At 36.5% G+C, this 20,130-nt stretch overlaps 1 protein-coding gene across 4 annotated transcripts in view; it reads left to right on the top strand.

Annotated features, from left to right (window-relative positions):
• The window catches only part of LOC127444245 (type II inositol 3,4-bisphosphate 4-phosphatase-like), a 184,796-nt gene that overhangs the window by 113,414 nt on the left and 51,252 nt on the right, over positions 1 to 20,130 (top strand). For all 4 annotated transcript variants that reach the window (XM_051703514.1, XM_051703515.1, XM_051703516.1 and 1 more), the window contains 2 exons: positions 3,987 to 4,091; positions 8,931 to 9,039. In XM_051703514.1, coding sequence (XP_051559474.1) covers positions 3,987 to 4,091; positions 8,931 to 9,039 — 214 coding nt within the window. The remainder of the gene's footprint in view (positions 1 to 3,986; positions 4,092 to 8,930; positions 9,040 to 20,130) is intronic.

Raw genomic sequence — 20,130 nt, 5'->3', positions numbered from 1 at the left:
TTGGTTTTAGAGTTTAGGGTAAAGGTTGGGTTAGAGTTTAGTGTTTAGGGTAAAGGTTGGGTTATGGTTTGGTTTTAGAGTTTAGGGTAAAGGTTGGATTAGAGTTTAGTGTTTAGGGTAAAGGTTGGGGTAGGGTTTGGTTTAGGGTTAGGGTTTAGTGTTTAAGGTAAAGGTTGGGGTAGGGTTAGGGTTTAGTGTTTAGGGTAATGGTTGGGTTAGTTTTAGTTTTTTTTTGTTTATGGTAAAAGTTGTGGTAGGGTTTAGTGTTTAGGGTAAAGGTTGGTGTAGAGTAAGTTTAGGGTTTAGTTTTTAAGGTAAAGGTTGGGGTAGGCTTATTGTTTAGTGTTTAGGGTAAAGGTTGGGGTAGGGTTAGGTTTAGGGTTCAGTGTTTAAGATAATGGTTGGGGCAGGATTATTGTTTAGTGTTTAGGATAAAGGTTGGGGTAGGTTAGTGTTTAGTGTTTAAAATAAAGGTTGGGGTAGTGTTAGGCTTATGGTTAGGGCTAGTGTTTAGGATTAAGGTAGGTTTAAAGTTTTTTAAAACCTATAAAAAGTGATCAACCCCACTATATATTAATTGGACGAGTAGTCCATCATCCTGCTCGTTCCCACTTGTTACGATCTGTATATTCTCTTCCTGTCCTTTGGGATTTTGCTGTAATCCACCTACTGCAGAGCCACTGCAGTGTATTAATTATTTATATCTAATGTTATAAATTATAATAAGGTTGGCAACTGGTGGCTCAGGAGAACATTTGGTTTTCAGCCATCATCTCTCAAAAGGGCAGGTCTCTTCTCTGGCTGCCCTCCTAACCCTGCAGCGTGATTGCGGTCGCCTGGCTCTGGTCTGAACAATAACAACCTGTGCAGTGTTTCTTCTTTCATTTAATTCATTTTTAATTAGACAGAGCCGACTCGGGGTACTTCAGAATGTGTTAGCTAATCAATTAACCATTTTCTGTTAGTATTGTTTGCAGCTGGTGGAATTAGAGGTGCTTGGGAACTAATCCTGTTGTTTGTCAGTGCTTCAGCGGGTTTGTGCAACCCAGGGTGGAGAAACCGCATACTCATCCAAAAATGAAGCAAGACAAATCTCAGAAAGGACTTTGCTGAAGGTGTGAGGTGTATAATAATAATAATTAAGAAGGAAACTTTCTGAATAGTTCTTTAAAGGAAAACTTCAGCTCAAAATGAAAAATCTGAACTTCTTTGGTCGCACTTTGTGTTTCGTGCTGTAGATCCAAAAGAACCTGCTCATAAGAGTCATTCGTCTGAGAATTAGGCTACACTGGTTGTGCTGTATGTTCCTCATTGTACATTCAAAAGAACCGGCTCATAAGAGATCACTCAATTGGAAACTGGACTACACTGGTTATGCTGTATGTTTCGCAGTTTAGATTCAAAAGAATTGACTCATAAGTGTCATTCATTTGGGAATTGGGGTACACTGGTCGCACTGTATGGTTTTGCGGTGTAGATTCAAGAGAATCGAGTCATAAGAGTAGTTGGTTTGGGAATTGGGCTACACTGGTTGCGCTGTATTTTTTGTGGTGTAGATTAAAAAGAACCGGCACATAAGAGTAATTTGTTTGGGAATCAGATTACACTGGTTCTGATTAAGAACACGTTCTCAGTTCCCAACCCTATTCAAAACCATGGTCACTATGAACTGTTGTTAAGTGTGGAGTGAACATTGTTCTCCTTTTGTGTTCCATAGAAGAGAGTCATACTGGTTTGGAACGATATGAGGATGAGTAAATAATGGCAGAATTTTTATTTTTGGCTTTAGGTAAGTGTGAAAAATTGTTGCTGCAGTTTAAGTGCCTCCACGACACTGATTTGTTTCCCAGAACCGTGGCAAAACCACAGACAGTCTGCGCTACAAGCCTCCAACCAGCCCACAGATGTCACTAGTTGCCCAGGGAGTTTCACTGGCGCCTGTTTGATGGGAGGAAAACCCTGAAAGTGCTCGACATGAGAGCCACAGCAAAAGAAGGCAAATCCTTTCTGCATCAATCAGAGGCCTTTGCACCTTTGGCTAGGTGTGTGTTTAATGCTGACTACTGTGCCAGTCGTGCCCTCTGGCTGTTTGGTGGGCCTGACCATTTTTTCAGTACCTGGGACTTGAGGTTCAGGCATAGAGAAATGGGCATGTCCACTGGTAGAAATTTAGCTATTCTATTTATATCGAAACAGGAATGCTTGCGTTATTTACATGTGATAACGATGAAGAACATGGAGTAATGGAAAAATACGAGCGGGACATGTCCCAAACAAGTAAAAATTAGGAAGAACTTGCTATTATGGAGTGTGACACAAAGTGAAGTTATTTACAGTTACGTGCAACATTTGTATAGAATTCAACTGATGTGTGGTCACCTGACTGGTAGCATGACTGGGAGGTCACTTCTTGGTGTTTCCATCGTCCGCGTCTGACAGCAGCTGGCCAGGCAGATGGTGTGTGTGATGGGGTTAATTCCTTTGCCACAGCTGGTTGTTCTGGTTCCATTAGTCAGTGTACCAGGAGAGAAATCATCTGTACAACAGCACTGACAGCAGTGACACACAGCATATATATATATATACAGTATATGGGTGCATTTCAACTTCAGGCAATTTCAGTTGCAACATTTTTGTTTTTGTTTTTTGAAGGTCAAATAAAAAATTACTTTTTATCAGGCCTTTATCATTTATTTTTGGTACTTTTCAAAAGTGCCTTTTATGTTTTGATTTTATTGTTGTTGAACTTGTCCCAGATACAGACTTTCAACATTAAACTATGAAAATCCATTATAAAAATACAAATTAATTAATTTAGCAGAATTATTAATATTAGTATTTTATTAGTATGTTTTCTTATTATTTGATTTTTTAGGGAATCCGGTATCAATTCATTATGTATGTATTTATTTCCCTTTAATTTACCTATTTATTTATTGTTAGCCTTTTCGTGTATATTATTTGTCTGTCTACTTGAAGCACAAATGGTCAGATCATTTGCTCGGCTTGAATGTAGTGATACTGTTTCAAAGGATCTTTGTTCACTATATTTCAAAACACAGCCGTGTGGCACAAGGCGATATTTGCTTCACCGTTGGGGATTTACTGTATCACTTTCTTAAGATTTTAATTGGCTTGTTTTTGAACAAAGCAGGTGGTGCTTAAATTTGGTGAAATCCTGTGCTTACTGGATTTGTGAATAAATTAGCTGTTATTTATTTGAGAGAGCAATAGGCCTTTTTGTGGCACCTGGTTGCAGCATGTTACATTTAAAAAATCTTAAAGCAATAGTCCACCCGCAAAAGAAAATAATTTCATTCCATGGAACACAAAAAGAAGAATGTACTCGATATTTGTTTCCATGCATTTACAATTTCAAATGTTCTCCTTTTGTGTTCCATGGAAGGAAGAAAGTCATATCAGTTTGGAACGACATGAGGGTGAGTAAATGATAATTGAATTTTCATTTTTGGGTGAACAGTCCCTTTCACGCAGAGGTGCAGCTCTCTCACCGGTCATTATTGCAGTCACTCCAGGTCAATGATGATGTCTTTTATCTTTTATGTGGCTTGTATGAAAGACGCTCTTTTCACACATTTAAATGACAAGCCGTGCATGAAAGGGTTTTTCTTTTTTTTTTGGCTCTCTCATTCAGCTGATGTTTAATTGCCTTCTTTTTATTAATTTAATCAGAACAACATAATTTCTGAGAAACCTTTTTGAGTTAGGTATTCATTTAATCAAGTCATCACTTTCTACTTGAATGCATTCATATGTGCTGCAATAATGCTTCATATCCAATTCATAAATAGTCAGAATAATAATAAACAGATATATTTGCATGCATAGAATTGAAAGAGCCCCGTAATTCAATAGAAGCAGATGGCGAGAGGGCTCCCACTGTTTGTTTGCTTGTTTGTTTTGTTTTTGAGTGATGACTAAAGCAGATTATAAGTAAATGCTTGGCTTTTCTTGTTGATTTTCAGGACCATCGTTCAAGCCCAGCTGCAGTAAAGGGCAGAAATATCTGGAGTTCATTCCCATCAACTTACACACACAGAGAATGACGGTGACATGTCCACGGAAAACAGGTGCGTCCGGTCTCTCATTAGTCTGCTACTGTATATTCTGTTTTGAGAAGCAATGTATGGTAGTCCCAGCTATCGGCAGCCCCTATTATCAGTGTGCAGTGAGCTCTGCCTCCCTCTGATGCTGCTTTCACACTGAATCGCAGTGACAGGTGGCCATTCAGTCAGTAAAAGATCAGCAGGGAAACACTGCCAGGTGCACTGAGACTTCTAAATGAGGATCTGACAGCAGTACACTTACTGCACAGCAGGGATTCTCACTCATGATTGGACAAGACACATGTCAAAATAATATAATACATAGCAACAGAACTTAAACTGGATGGATGGATGGATGGTGAGTTAGTTTGTTAGTGGGTTATTTTTTAGGTGGTAATATGGTTGGTTAGTTAAATGGTTGGTTGGTTGGTTGGTGAGTTATGAATTTGTTTGTTAATTGGTTGGTTAGTTGGCAATTTAAATGGTTAGCTGGTTGTTGAACAAGTTAGTAAGTAATGAGTTTTTTAGTGAGTAGGGCTGCAACTAACGATTATTTTGATAATCGATTAATCTAACGATTATTGGAACGATTATTCGACCGTTTGGCGATTATTGCAACGATTAATCATTAGCTCTTAACCGATTATTCAGCTTGTGCCCTGACTTGAAAGGTTGTATTAAACATTCTTACTAACATTAAAGATGACAAAATCATCTTTTAAAAATACCTCTAAATGACATTCACTGAATTAAAGGGGAAAATACTTTTTATTATGTTTAATTCAGTAAAGAAATTCACTGCAAAAATATCCTATTGTTATCAAGTGTTTTTGTCTTGTTTTCCATTTAAAATTGTCTAAAAATCCTTAAAACAAGAAACATTTACTTGAGAAGAAACATATGTTGAAATGTTAAGAATTGCTTTCGGAGAATGTATCTTTAATATAAGTGAATTTTATATATAGGTGTATTTTTTCACTTGTTTACTTGTTTTTCACTTCTGCGAGTGCAGTAAAGACAAAATATATTATATTCATGATCTATTCTCTAAAAGAAAGTCTAAATATCTTAAATGCTGCTTCTCAGGTGAATGCATCTTTTTTAAAGGATTTTTAAATATTTTAAAATATTTGCATTTTTAATATTATTTTCAACATTCTCAGATCACAATTTTGTCTTCTGCAGTATATCTGCTAAAGTAAATGTACATTGTTTTAAAGGAGTTTTAGATATTTATATTGGAAAACAAGCCAAAACAAAAACAAATCAAAAACTTATTTGGTTGCAGTGTGTAATGGGGTGAAGACTACCCTCTCTCACCTTTCTGTTCACTTCTATCCATCTTTAACTCACATAAAAACAAACTCTCTTATTAATAAAGCTGCGTGTTGTCAATTTCTTCACGATAAGAAATGCACAGACACATATATTATGATTCAATAAGTCGCGTGCCATCATGTTATATTCTAGCTGCATTAAGCGCGCACGCTCGGGACGAGCGTCCCCGTAACAGAGCTTATTCCACAACAAGAGTGCTTCTTTATTTACTTTTTTTGTATTTTTGCATTATAATTCCCTCATACTTTGCGATCTACATCAGCTGAAGCTGTTTGGAAAGTTTAGAGTGCATCTGGACTGTGATCTATGTAATTCTTCCTCTCATCAGTCAGAGCTGAAGTGCTGCTCTCACACATCATCATTGGAGTTTAATGTGATCTCATGTTATGTTAAATGACATCAAACAACTATTTGACAACGAACATTTTTGTCGAAATTTTTTTAGTGTTGATGTTGTGAAACTAATCAACTAAGAAACTAATCGTTTCGGCCCTATTAGTGAGTGAGTTGGTTAGTTCGGTTGGTTGGTTGGTTAGTTACATTGTTAATTAGCAAGTTAGTAAGTTGTGGGTTGGTTGGTTGGTTGGTTAGTTTGCAAGTTAGTGAGTTAAGAATTTGTTAGTGAGTGAGATAGTTGGTTAGTTTGGTAGTTGGTTAGGTGTTGGTTATTTATTTAAATTGTTACTTATCAAGTCAGTGAGTTAGTTAGTGAGCTGTGAGTTGGTTGGTTGGTTTGTTAGTTAAATGGTTAGTTGGTTAGTTAGCGAGTTAAATGGTTAGTTGGTTAGTTAGTGAGTTTTAACTTACTAAGCAACTAACCATTTAACTTACCAACCAACCAACTAACTTACTAACAAACTCATAACTCACTTACTTGCTAACTAACCAACTAACCATTTAGTGTTAGTCAATGAGTGAGTTAGTTTGGGAGGTTGTTAGTTGGTTAGGTGTTTGGTTAGTTAGTTTGTGAGTTAGAGAATTTTGAGTTCGTTGGTTAGTTAGTTAGTTGGTTAGTGTTACTAATAAATTGAATGACAGTCATTGTACCAGATAGATACAAACATAGACAGCCACAACATTTACACGTGCAGTTTGAGCAGATATGTATCTCTTCATGTCTGAAGAGCTACTAACACAGTTAGGCAGTGCATTATGTTTGTATATTTTAGGCCACGTCTACATTAAGTTTTTGTTCAGGGAAAACGGAGCTTTTCGAAAAAGTTTTCCAGAGTGGATACATTTGAAAACGCCGTCTTTGCGCTTTTGTGTGGACAGGGAAAACGGATATATTCGAAAGCGATGACATATTTGTTGTCATGTGATACAGTTATGTGATCCATTCAACCCAAAACAATCAAGATGGCGACCCATGTTGTAGCAGTGTTTTTGTGCCTAGTATTCACTTTGAAAGCGTTGTTAAAGATAAATGTTACTTTGTACAACCTTCACATTGCATTCCTTAAAAGGTGAAGGGAAGTTAACTCGGAATTGCTGTCCGGTGGCGGAACACAAGGACAATTGTGTTTCAGACTGTACATGGAAATGACGCAAAAAATGTTTTTTTTTTTTTTTGTTTTTTTGTATACGTAGCAAGGGAATTTAAGCATTTCAGTGTGGACGAAAAACTTTTGGAAAGCATTTGAAAATGGCAGTGTGAATGGAGAGCACAATAAAAACGCAAATTTATCTGGACTAATGTGGACATGGCCTAAGTTGAACACAGTGTAATTAATGTGATGGCCATGAACATGAATGTCTTTGGTTTAAAAAAAAAAAAAAGTCATTTAACTATGAGTGTGTGATTGCTTATGGCAAAATTATTATTGGTGTGTACAAAGGAATGGCATTTGAAATGGATGAAAAAGCAGCTTAATCCTTGTGCGACCTTCGGGACATTTTTGTCTTTTTCATTTTAGTTTTTTCGATCAAAATGCCAACGGCATACATTTTGCCAAAGGTGTATATTTTGGGGGAATTTTAATATTTCAACCTCAGTTCCTATAATTCATCTATAATACACTTTGTACACAATATAGTTACACTCAGGACCTTCAGGACAAAAATGTCCCCATTGAAACATTGCAAAGAATAAAATCATGAATTCTATGATATTATGCTTTCATTCTGGCGCCCTGGCTTCAAAATTTACATTTTTAATATTTTCCACCAGATGGCACCATTTTTCTCATGTTTAGCCTATGGAGCAAATACAAGCTTTTCCCCTATTTTCTGTTTGCTGTATTATAGAGCACTGCAGGACAATTGAATAAATGATGCAGATAAAATTGTGTGTGTGTGTTGGTATGGATGTCAGAGTGTGTTTTGTATGTGTGTATTGAGAAATTTGTGTGTGTGTAAAAAACAACAATGGCATTATATAAACAGTCTGGTATTTAAAGGGTTAAAATCCTGAAAATTAATGAATATTTGGTAGTTATGATCAGGACTGATGTTGGTTAAAAAAATAAACTCTTCGAAAGTGGAGAATAATATTAATATATAATATTATTATGGCAGTTTTTTGACGCTGACATTTTTGTCCTCTGAGGACCTCTGAATAAATTGTTTAAATTGACGTACAAGGGTTAAACTCTCACAATTAATACAAAACCCTTGAGAATGACAAGTCTTAAATAGCCCATATTTCTGGATATTTCTGAAAAAGGCTATGTTTATGACATCAAAAATAGGTCCAAAGTTGGCAGTAGTGGACATTAGTTTTCAGGCAGGGCGTATAACAATTGTTTGTTACTAGCAATATGCCAACCCTAAGTTTTATAATGAAGTGTCAAATAGAAAAATCTATTATTTCTATTAAATCTATTATAAATCTACTATTTGGGGCCTTTGGAAATCTTTAATTTTCAATAGTTGGTTTTGAGACATTTTTCTTAGTGGCTAGGAGACAGGATCCTGGGCCCTCCCGACTCAGAGCCTCCATTTATAGGGACTGCAAGAAACTGCACAAATCGCCTCCAAATTGGGCCATCCCTGACGGATGATCCTGACCTCTATATATGCCACTGTATTCATTGTATGAGTGTTGTGAAACAGCCAATTAGATGCTCTGGAATAGACCATGGAGGTGTGAGAGCGAGAGGGTGGGATGGAAGTCTTTGCACGAGAACCTCATCTCCATTAGCGATGGAGATAAGCAGCCAGGGGGCCACAGAGGGCATAGCGGTGGCAGTCAGTACGGCTGTCCCGGCGCTCTGGGGTCAGTCTGTTTGAAACAGATGGAATCATTCATTTCTGGCTGTCCTGGATGATGTAATTGTTGAATAGTCTAGAAAGCAAAGCATTTTAAGGTGTTTTCAATACTTTAAACTTTTCGTTGTTACACATCACATCCTTTTTAATAGAAGTATCAGGATTCTTCAGAAATACAGAGGCCTCAAGGTGAAACGGGCCATGACACAATTGGAAGCCCATAAAACGAGTTGGAATCCAGGCAGAAATGGTGCGCTATGGGCTTGTTTGTGATTTGTGTGGCCTGTTGAAGGATGTTTGTTGTTTCCTCCACAGATTCGTTCTATGATGTGGTCACAGTTGGAGCTCCGGCAGCACATTCGCAAGGATTCAAGAACGGAGGCTTGCAGAGACTGCTCAGCAAATACGAATCAGAAAAGAAGAGGTTAGTCTTTAGATAATCACACACATGTATGCACATGACATGGATGGATAGATGGATAGATGAGTAAAAAAGTCATAAATAAGACAAAAAAAATGGTTTGCTACAGTAATCTACAATCGAGTTGGCATTTGCTATAGACGGGAAAACATTTGCATTGATGTGTGGTTTTAACTCATTTCATTTGCTAAGAAGGTGTTAGTTAATAATATCTTTAGAGTGCACACCATCACTTACCAGATAACGAAGCACAACCCATGATGTCCGATTCACGAACAAATGACTTTTATGAGGTGGTTCTTTTTAATGAATCAGTGAAGCGGATTGATGAATTAGTCACAAGTTCACTCACAAGTTCATGGTTATGTTAACAGATAGTTCTCTCCAAGTATTTTAGAGCTTCTTGTTCACACCTGACTGAATGCGTCAATGCTTCTCTCTCTCCCACTCCTTTATCTTCTCGGCTTGCTTGCCCTCACAGAAGAGGTATGTTTAATTAGAGAGCTCTTTTGATTCCCGGACACTGTGTGTTGAACGCGCTGCCTGTCACTCATTTAACAAAGAACTTCAGCAGTTTTTTTGTCCTTGCCGCTTTAGTGCAAAAATGTTTGAGGACTACTGCAGCTCTACACAGATTTGTGTCCAATCAGATATTCTCTAGAAAGAGAATGTCCCTCCCCCTGCAACTGACAAGCAAGTAGGAAATCATAGGTCATGGCTGTGACCAGTGTTGGGGAGTAGTTAACTAAGAGAAATGACACTACTAACTTAACTACATTTTTATGTAGCGTGTCAGTAGCTGAGCTGTAACTGTACTGTGCTTTCCCAGTAACAAGCTACATTTTCTAACAAGAAGCATTGTAGCATCACAAAATGCTAAATGTAGTGCTGGCTTAAAAACAAATCATGTAAGTGAATCGGTTCTTTTGGACAGTTCATGTAAATGAACAGGTTTCCTTTATGTTTAGCGTTGCGAACTCCAATTCATTTTAGTGAGTCTGTTCAAATGATTCACTTGAGCCCCACACAGCCTTAAAGGGACTTTGCCTTCTTTTTTTTAGGCAAATATTTAGTTAATTGCTGCTGTTGTCACTATAAATTGATTCACTTACAGTATTTAAAATGGGGTGTTTTCTAGTTTTATAAGTGTATATTAAGTACAAATTTGTTTAATGTTGTCACCATCCTTGTTTAACCCTTACAAAAGTTAACCATGGTTTTAATAGATTAACTGATTGCAGAGTAAAATAATGATAAAATAATAATATCTGATTGTTATATACAGGTGCATCTCAATAAATTAGAATGTCGTGGAAAAGTTCATTTATTTCAGTAATTCAACTCAAATTGTGAAACTTGTGTATTAAATAAATTCAATGCACATAGACTGAAGTAGTTTAAGTCTTTGGTTCTTTTAATTGTGATGATTTTGGCTCACATTTAACAAAAACCCACCAATTCACTATCTCAAAAAATTAGAATACATCATAAGACAACATTTTTAGTGAATTGTTGGCCTTCTGGTAAGTATGTTCATTTACTGTATATGTACTCAATACTTGGTAGGGGCTCCTTTTGCTTTAATTACTGCCTCAATTTGGCATGGCATGGAGGTGATCAGTTTGTGGCACTGCTGAGGTGGTATGGAAGCCCAGGTTTCTTTGACAGTGGCCTTCAGCTCATCTGTATTTTTTGGTCTCTTGTTTCTCATTTTCGTCTTGACAATACCCCATAGATTCTCTATGGGGTTCAGGTCTGGTGAGTTTGCTGGCCAGTCAAGCACACCAACACCATGGTCATTTAACCAACTTTTGGTGCTTTTGGCAGTGTGGGCAAGTGCCAAATCCTGCTGGAAAATGAAATCAGCATCTTTAAAAAGCTGGTCAGCAGAAGGAAGCATGACGTGCTCCAAAATTTCTTGGTAAACGGGTGCAGTGACTTTGGTTTTCAAAAAACACAATGGACCAACACCAGCAGATGACATTGCACCCCAAATCATCACAGACTGTGGAAACTTAACACTGGACTTCAAGCAACTTGGGCTATGAGCTTCTCCACCCTTCCTCCAGACTCTAGGACCTTGGTTTCCAAATGAAATACAAAACTTGCTCTCATCTGAAAAGAGGACTTTGGACCACTGGGCAACAGTCCAGTTCTTCTTCTCCTTAGCCCAGGTAAGACGCCTCTGACGTTGTCTGTGGTTCAGGAGTGGCTTAACAAGAGGAATACGACAACTGTAGCCAAATTCCTTGACATGTCTGTGTGTGGTGGCTCTTGATGCCTTGACCCCAGCCTCAGTCCATTCCTTGTGAAGTTCACCCAAATTCTTGAATCGATTTTGCTTGACAATTCTCATAAGGCTGCGGTTCTCTCGGTTGGTTGTGCATCTTTTTCTTCCACACTTTTTCCTTCCACTCAACTTTCTGTTAACATGCTTGGATACAGCACTCTGTGAACAGCCAGCTTCTTTGGCAATGAACGTTTGTGGCTTACCCTCCTTGTGAAGGGTGTCAATGATTGTCTTCTGGACAACTGTCAGGTCAGCAGTCTTCCCCAAGATTGTGTAGCCTAGTGAACCAAACTGAGAGACCATTTTGAAGGCTCAGGAAACCTTTGCAGGTGTTTTGAGTTGATTAGCTGATTGGCATGTCACCATATTCTAATTTTTTGAGATAGTGAATTGGTGGGTTTTTGTTAAATGTGAGCCAAAATCATCACAATTAAAAGAACCAAAGACTTAAACTACTTCAGTCTGTGTGCATTGAATTTATTTAATACACGAGTTTCACAATTTGAGTTGAATTACTGAAATAAATGAACTTTTCCATGACATTCTAATTTATTGAGATGCACCTGTATATATAAAATATTTCCTGTTAGCTTCAATGTACTTTTTGATAGTAGCTTGAAGTGTAGCTAACTACTTTTTTAAGCTCCTCAACTCTGGGGCATTTTTGGGTTGCCATCTGTAATTTTTCACACTCAAATTTAAAAGCTCACTATTTACACATACTGTGGATTAAGTACCAAAAATTGGTCTTATTTTTTCAGAACCCCCCCAATTATTATAGGTTACATTGATGAGCTTATATATTCATCAAATTGTCTATTAATGGACATAATTTAGTACTGTGGCTACTCTCTCTGGAAGTGGCCCTCTCAAGCCAAGATGACTCAAAGGGTACACCGCAGTGTACAACGAGGTAAAAAAGAACCCTAGAGTGACAGATAAAGACTTGAAGGAATCACTGGAACTGGTTAACATCTCTGTTCATGAGTCTACTATATGGAAAACATTAAACAGGCATGGTGTCCATGGCAGGACACCACGAAGGAAGCCGCTGCTTTCCAACAAAAGCATTGCTGCACATCTGAAGTTTGCCAAAGGTCACCTTGATACTCCACAATGGGGCTGCTTTGGAGCATGGACCACTTGCCATCATCAAGGGGAAAAATTACTTCCCAAGTTTATCAAGAAATCCTACAGGATAATGTCAGGGTGGCTGTGTAAGATAAGATCACATTTTAAAACCAATTAATGCAGAAAACTAGCTAATTACAAAGGGTTTGCATACTTTTTCAAAAATATTATTCCTGAATCATCTTCCATCACAAAATGGTGATCTGAAATGTAGGTGGCGCTCTAACCCATTTTAGCCCTCCCAGATGTGCTCGTCCATAGACATTCAGTCTAATTTTCAGTTCATGCACCACCCCCATTGTTTCATCGAATATCTCGTCCTCTGAGTGGACTAGAAGCTCAATCTAAGTGTCATTTGAATAGTCTATAACATATCCTGTACTTCCGATGATTTCATTAGCATACTTTTCCTGCTGGACCGCATATTTTGTTCTGAACATCTAAGATATAACATTGGATTATTCACACAAGCAAGCGCAAAAGTAAAAAATGGCTAATTTTTAGAAAACTGCAGATATACATTTTCTAGCTAATTGTGGCTTACAGCAGCAGTGATCATAAAAGAGACATTTGTATTTCACTTTGTGATTCTTTTGCAAATCTTTCAAACTGTGGTATGATAGTAACAAAATAAACTGTATAGTCGCATTACTGAGAATGACAGCTTTCATTTGATGTATGATTTGTCTATTTAAGTGCTATTTGAAATACTTTTTATATTCATATTTGCACCACATGACCTTTAGGTGGCGCTGATTCGCGATGTGAATGTTTTCAGGCCTTATTTTGTTCTTTTAAGTAACATAAATGCAGAATCCCATATGCCTGACTTATGTATTCGGAGATTTGAACATTTTAAGCGTAAACTTTTTTTCGCGGCATAGCGCCCCCTTTTGGACCCGCTGGTGGGTCGGCAGAGTTAAAGAGGTTAAAAGAGTAGCTTGACTGTAGTTTAACTACTTCATGTTATGAATAGCCTATTGGCTTTTTAAAAGAAAAATGGATGAGCTCTTCGATATTCCCTATCCAAACTTCCTGTTTCAACAGGAAATATGTCAACACTGGGTCAGGTATTAGAAAATGGGTTCCAAGTGGCATATGATTCTGCAATGAGATGTTGTAAACACCATGTCGGCAAACATTTCAAATATGAATGCTCTGCATTTTTAGCCCCTAATAGAAGAAAGAAACCCTGTCTGTTCTGGCTCAGTCCTCTAGTGATTTCCACAAATAAAGAGCTCCACAAGTCCTGTTCCCTCTCATTCACTTTTGTACTTCTGTACTTTGTGCATGGAAATGAAGATCACAGCTGAGTTTTGTGCATGTAGTCAACTCTTAGGGGCTGATTTTATTTCAGTGAGTCAGATTGTGTGTGAATTTGTCCTTTTTTATAATTTACCTTGTAATTTTCCCCCAAAACCTCAGGGAGCAGACTCATTAAAACTCATGCAAAGTCCAATTATTTTCTATATAGATGTTTTTTTAAGTTACTGAGCTGACCAACAGAGGAATACTAGCGAGAAGAAATTTGAAATGTTTGAAAAAAAAATGTAGCCTCCAACCCATGGGGGGTGAAGATTTATCGGTCGAGTGTGCCACTGATTCAAGGCAAGGACATTTGTCGTTTTCCAGAGAGAAATCAATTTCTGAAAGAGCGTTCGCACTGCACACTAATCCAAGCCGGCACTGCACTCATTTTGTTTCCTATATGACTAATGTTTTACAGTAGCTGAGATTTTACGTTTTTCTACCTTGCTAGCCGAGTTAGTCCTGCATTTGTAGTTCTGTATTTTGCAAATTCTTTCTCCTAAATGCATTCAGTGTATACATGTGTTAACTCGAAATCAAACCCACTACCTTGACTTTGCTAGTGCCCTGCTCTACCAGTTGAGCTACAAGAGCACGTAATCTATGATCAAACAACCTCCTATAGGTGAAATAAATAAATAATGGCTTTATTAAAACTGTTGTAGGGCTGGGTGGATGATGATATATAACGTGTGGTTGTAGAATTGTGTATAGATTCTGCTTTAAAGTTTATATCATAGTATATCCGCAGCGTGATTTAAAAAATCAGACACCAAGGAAAATGCTTTACCATACTTTGCAAACTGTGTCACAAATTTATGCTTCCAATGTAAACAACTTCTGTTAATTATAATGACTGTATAATTATAATGATAATTATAACATTTTAATTTGAAAACACGTTCATTTTGCTATGTTTATGCCTCTCAATCACACTAGAACAAAATATTTTCGTTTTTGAAACGCAAAAATTACCATATTATTATTAATATATTTATTAATACACGTATTAGTGTGGATGCGGCCTTCGTTTTTTCGTGTTGTTTACGGTTGCTAGCGGTTGCCTAGCAACATGACAACTTGGCGCATTGATGTAGAATTCAATTTGATGTGTGGCTGTTTTGCAATGGTTTCAAAAGTGGATCATCCAATCGGAATTTAGAGTCAGAATTTTCCATTTATATTTAATGTTTTTGAGTCTTTCAATTATAACAATTAAACCATTTAAATTTAAGCATTAATGCATGACTGCTTTTGCACTGATGCCAGTTGTATAATTTATTTTTTAGGAATAATCGTACCTTTTGGTTTGCGTGCATCGAGTTACTACGGAAGCCCTGAACCGCACTGTGAAAATCAACCTTTAATACTACTTATAATAATAAATCAAATGAATATAAAGTAAAATATTAAGAGTGGAGACGGGAAACAGGATGGGGAAAACTGGGTCAAAAGGAGGATTAGAACCCAGGTCATCCGCATAGAAAAAGCACATTTAGACCATCTTATCACACTAAGCCATTGTAGAGACGCTCAAGCTGCAGTTTGTCTTTAATTTCTTTGTTTCCATCAGAATATTTCAGTGCAAATAGCCGCAATATGTGGCAGGTATTTACACCTAGTGCAAATAGTCACTCTATGATAATGATAATAGTAATAATAATGTTATTTTATTGATGTTATTGAAATTTCTAATGCTTTCCATCATTAATACGCTGAGATATGATCAAAAAAGCACAGGCGAAAGCATCTTAACAGAATGGCCATGCGCGAGAAGTTGACGAGAGAGGGATCCCTTCTAGACACGACCACCAGGTGCCACTATCAGTAAGCTTGAAATCTTAAAGGTGACAGATGAGCACTGTGGTACTTTATCTGTTGATATATACTTGTATAATACTCTATCAAGAATGTTTTGCTAATCTTAATCAAGGAAAGAAACATTTATAATGTTTGAGAGTCTACTAATACATGAAATCAATACAAGTAAATGAGTAAGAGGCTTCAAAACGGGCAAAGACATCTATCTAGCGCATGTTTACATGGGCAACAAAAAAGCACATTATCAATAGCAGCATCCATATTCCTGGTGGTGAATGTCATCAAACAATTAGAAATAACTCCCGTTGTACCACTTGACAATGAATGCCATATGAACATATGTAACCTGAGGTATACTCATTTAATTGTGGGATTTCATGTATTAGTAGACTCTCAAACATTATAAATGCTTCTTTCCTTGATTAAGATTGCAAAACATTCTTGTTAAGAGTATTACACAACTATCCACAGTTTTCCTGAGCAACCACTGGGTGGCGCCATGATGATTCTAATTGCCTGTTTTCTGTTTCTGGTCTCGAGCCGGCAAGTAAAAACGGCCAAAACGAGCGATCCAGAGGAGAACAACAACCACTGAAGTGTTACTTGGAGTAAAAATTAATTTCAGACTCAACTTGTGCCATTGTTGTCATAACTTATCTCTGACCATGGTTTTTTGTCGTCTACACACTCAGGTGAGGCACTGTCTATAAAAAAATGGTCATCTCGACTCTGTGAAGTATCGGCATGTTTTTGACCATTTTTACAAATTTAATACTTTAAATATTACATTACCTGCTAAGAGTATACGCCAATGCGAGTGAAAACACTGGAGACTGGAAATTGAAAATAGTCGAATCGTGGAACACTTCCGTGTTCAGGAAAAATGTCACCTTGTAAGATTTCGTGTTTACTGATAGTGGCACCTGGTGGCCGAGGTTGATACTGCATGCTAATTGTTAGCTAGCAAGATCCCCCCCCCCCCCCCCCCCAAAAAAAAAAAAAACAAATCTCATGTCTTGCCTCTTGAGGAGAGGAAAAAAAGTTTTTTTTTTCTTTGACAGAGAAAAAAAGTTTTTTTTTTGTTTTGTGTTTTTGAGAGAGAGAAAGAATTTTGTATTGTATTTTTTTGTGAGAGAAATTTTTGTCGGACATAGGCTCAGGAAGGCACTAAGAAGACACCTAAAAAAAAAATTCACCCAGTGAAATTTTTGTTTTCACAGTGCGGTTCAGGGCTTCTGTAAGTTCCAAATAAAAAAGAGAAGACTTTTAAATGTAATTTTATATTTGTAAAGTATTTAATCGGCATTATAAAAACAGTATTACATGGTTGTGTAATATGAAGCATTTCTGGGTTGAATTTTCAGCCATTTTTTATCATAATCTTGATATGTACAACTATAGAGATGTAAGTTAATATAATATAATATTACAAAATGACTTCTGCTCTTCAATATTGAATCTGGATATAATTAGTTAAAATAACAGTGCTAAGATGATTTTAGTCCATTTTTAACAATGTGATCTTTGTCTCTTTACACACTAGCAGAATTAAAAAGGCTAATAAAATAATAACAATTTTGCATAGTTTTACATAATGCGAAGCAACCTCAAAAACATACCCACACTGAGTCTGATCTTATGAAAATTACATTTGTGCAAAATATTACATATAAATTTATCACTGGGAAGAAAAGTGTGTTGACACAGAGCAAAATGAAATAGTCATTTGTCTTTTTTTCTTCTTGTAGAGCCAAGCAGAAAAGCAGCCAGAGGTCCGTTGGATCCATTGTAATATGCCGCTACAATGACTTTGATTGGCCAGCTGTTTGTGAGCCAATCAATATTAATTCTCAGGTTCCCTGAGGCTTCCACTGACAAGCGGGTGCATTTATTTCTCTTTAACATCTGCAATCTTGCTGCTTTATGCTTTTATTTGCGTTATATTTGCCTTTAATTTGAGTGGGTAGGCATGACTTGAATATTCCTGTTCGTCTTTTAGCAGTCGATTTTAATAGCTCTGAGCTCACTGCGCAATTATAATTGTCCCATCTCCATCCAAATGGCAGGAAGGTGTGTGTTTTTGTGGATTAGCAGTCAAGACATACTTCCATTGTCATTGCCTCACTCTGACCTCGATTCGACTCGTCGAAATTATTTTTTGTGGTAATCAACATTATGCCACAAATGCTGTCGATTGAGATAAAGTTAACCCAGAATATTCCTTTTAAAAAGTGCTAAAATGGATGCTAAACTAAAGTATACTGAATGAGCCATTCATTATTTCATTCCCTATATCTCTCTCTGCCTATATCTGTACTATTAATTAGAAATACAATTGAGATGGAGGGCTCGCTCGGTGCCTTCTTCTCATTAGTGTCATTTTTACTTTCATTAATCACAGATGAATATCCAGAGTGCACATTTACACATTATTTTTACTGCTGTTCCTGGGCATATCAAGGATGTGTTTGTTTGATGCTGCAGTCATTGATTATTTTAAGCTAGTTTACAGAAGCTTATGTTGTTTCTGCTAATAGACCTTAGAGTATACAGCATATTTAATTTGATGTCAATGAAAATGAGGCATTTCAGTGTTGGGGAAGCCACTTTAAAACTGTAGTTTGCCAAACTGCAAACTACTTATAATTTAAAGTACCAAAAAGTACAGTCTACCCTTTTGAAAATGTACGTAGTTAGCTCCACCCTAATTTACTGTATATAACAGTTGAAAAAGTAGCACTAAACAGCTGTACTAATCTAAATATTTATTGTATAATATATTCAATAGTAGTAATATTTATTGATTTAATGTGTAATTGAATTGATGACTCAAATCAGTAAATCTGTTTGTTTAACCAGTTTATATAGATGAATTTCATGAACGAACCGACTCACTAAAACAAACCATCCATACTGACTTTTCTAAACGCTATAGAGTGATGACTCAAATGAATGGGTGAATCATTTTTTTTGAACCAGTTCATGAAAGGACCCATCTGAACTAACCAATTCACTAAACGAAAACTATTCAAACCGACTTGAACTCTATTGAATGATGACAAATGAATCAGTGAATCTATTTTTTTTAACAAGTTCACTGAAATAAATTGAATGAACAAACCAATTTGCTTAAGCCATTTATCGGAACCAACTTTTGTGTAAACTATTGAGTGATGACTCAAATGAATTGGTGAATCTATTTCATGAACCAATTTATTGAAATGATCCATCCATCTGAACAAACCGATTCACTAAAACAAACCATCCATACGGACTTTTGTAAACACTATAGAGTGATGACTCAAATGAATGTGTGAATACATTTTCTGAAGCAGTTCTTGAAATGAACCATCTGGCAAACCAATTTACTAAATGAAAACTCTCCAAACCGACATGAACACTACTGAATGATGACAAATGAATCTGCGAACCTGTTTTTGAGTAAGTTCAATGAAATGAATTGAATGAACAAATCAATTTGGTTAAACCATTCATCAGAACTGACTTTTGTGAAAACTACTGAGTGATGACTCAAATGAATCAGTGAATCTATTTTATGAACCAATTTATTGAAATGATCTATCAATCTGAACGAACCGATTCACTAAAACAAACCATCCATATCGACTTTTCTAAACACTATAGAGTAATGACAAATGAATGGGTGAATCAATTTTTTGAACCAGTTCATGAAGTGAACCATTTGAACAAACCAATTCACTAAATGAAAACTATCAAAACCGGCATGAACACTACTGAATGATGAATCAAATGAATCAGTGGACCTATTTTCTGAACAAGTTCAATGAAATGAATTGAATGAACAAACCAATTTGCTTAAACCATTCATCGGAACCGAATTTTGTGAATTCTGTTGAGTGTCGACTCAAATGAATCAGTGAATCTATTTTATGAACCAATTCATTGAAATGATCTATCAATCTGAACGAACCAATTCACTAAATGAAAACTATCAAAACCGACATGAACACTACTGAATGATGACTCAAATGAATCAGTGAATCTATTTTATGAACCAATTCACTGAAATGATCTATCAATCTGAACGAACCGATTCACTAAATGAAAACTATCAAAACCGACATGAACACTACTGAATGATGACTCAAATGAATCAGTGAATCTGTTTTATGAACCAGTTCACTGAAATGATCTATCAATCTGAACGAACCGATTCACTAAAACAAACCTTTCGATCTGACCTTTGTTGACACATTTTTAAGTTTGGAGTTTAGCAAGTTTTTCATTTTTTCATTTTTAAGTTTTAATTAACATCTTTAATTAAGCATTAATAAACTAAATATTTATTTTAGCTATACGAGAGATGTGAAAGTCTGCACAGGGAGCTCCTGGAATACATACACAATTCTATTCGTGCTACGGTGGTTTTTTTTGCATCTCTGAGCTACTGAGCTCTGTCTGTCCAAGTATACATGACACAATGCGTTATTGAATGTTTGAAAGAAATACGGCAAATGTGGCGGTTAAAATAAACATTGCACGTCACCTTTTTTTTCGAAAAA

Source organism: Myxocyprinus asiaticus, chromosome 7, assembly GCF_019703515.2.
Source record: "Myxocyprinus asiaticus isolate MX2 ecotype Aquarium Trade chromosome 7, UBuf_Myxa_2, whole genome shotgun sequence".
In the NCBI taxonomy this organism is placed as follows: domain Eukaryota; kingdom Metazoa; phylum Chordata; class Actinopteri; order Cypriniformes; family Catostomidae; genus Myxocyprinus; species Myxocyprinus asiaticus.
Note: the sequence above shows the minus strand (reverse complement) of the source record. Positions and strands in the feature narration are given on the sequence as shown.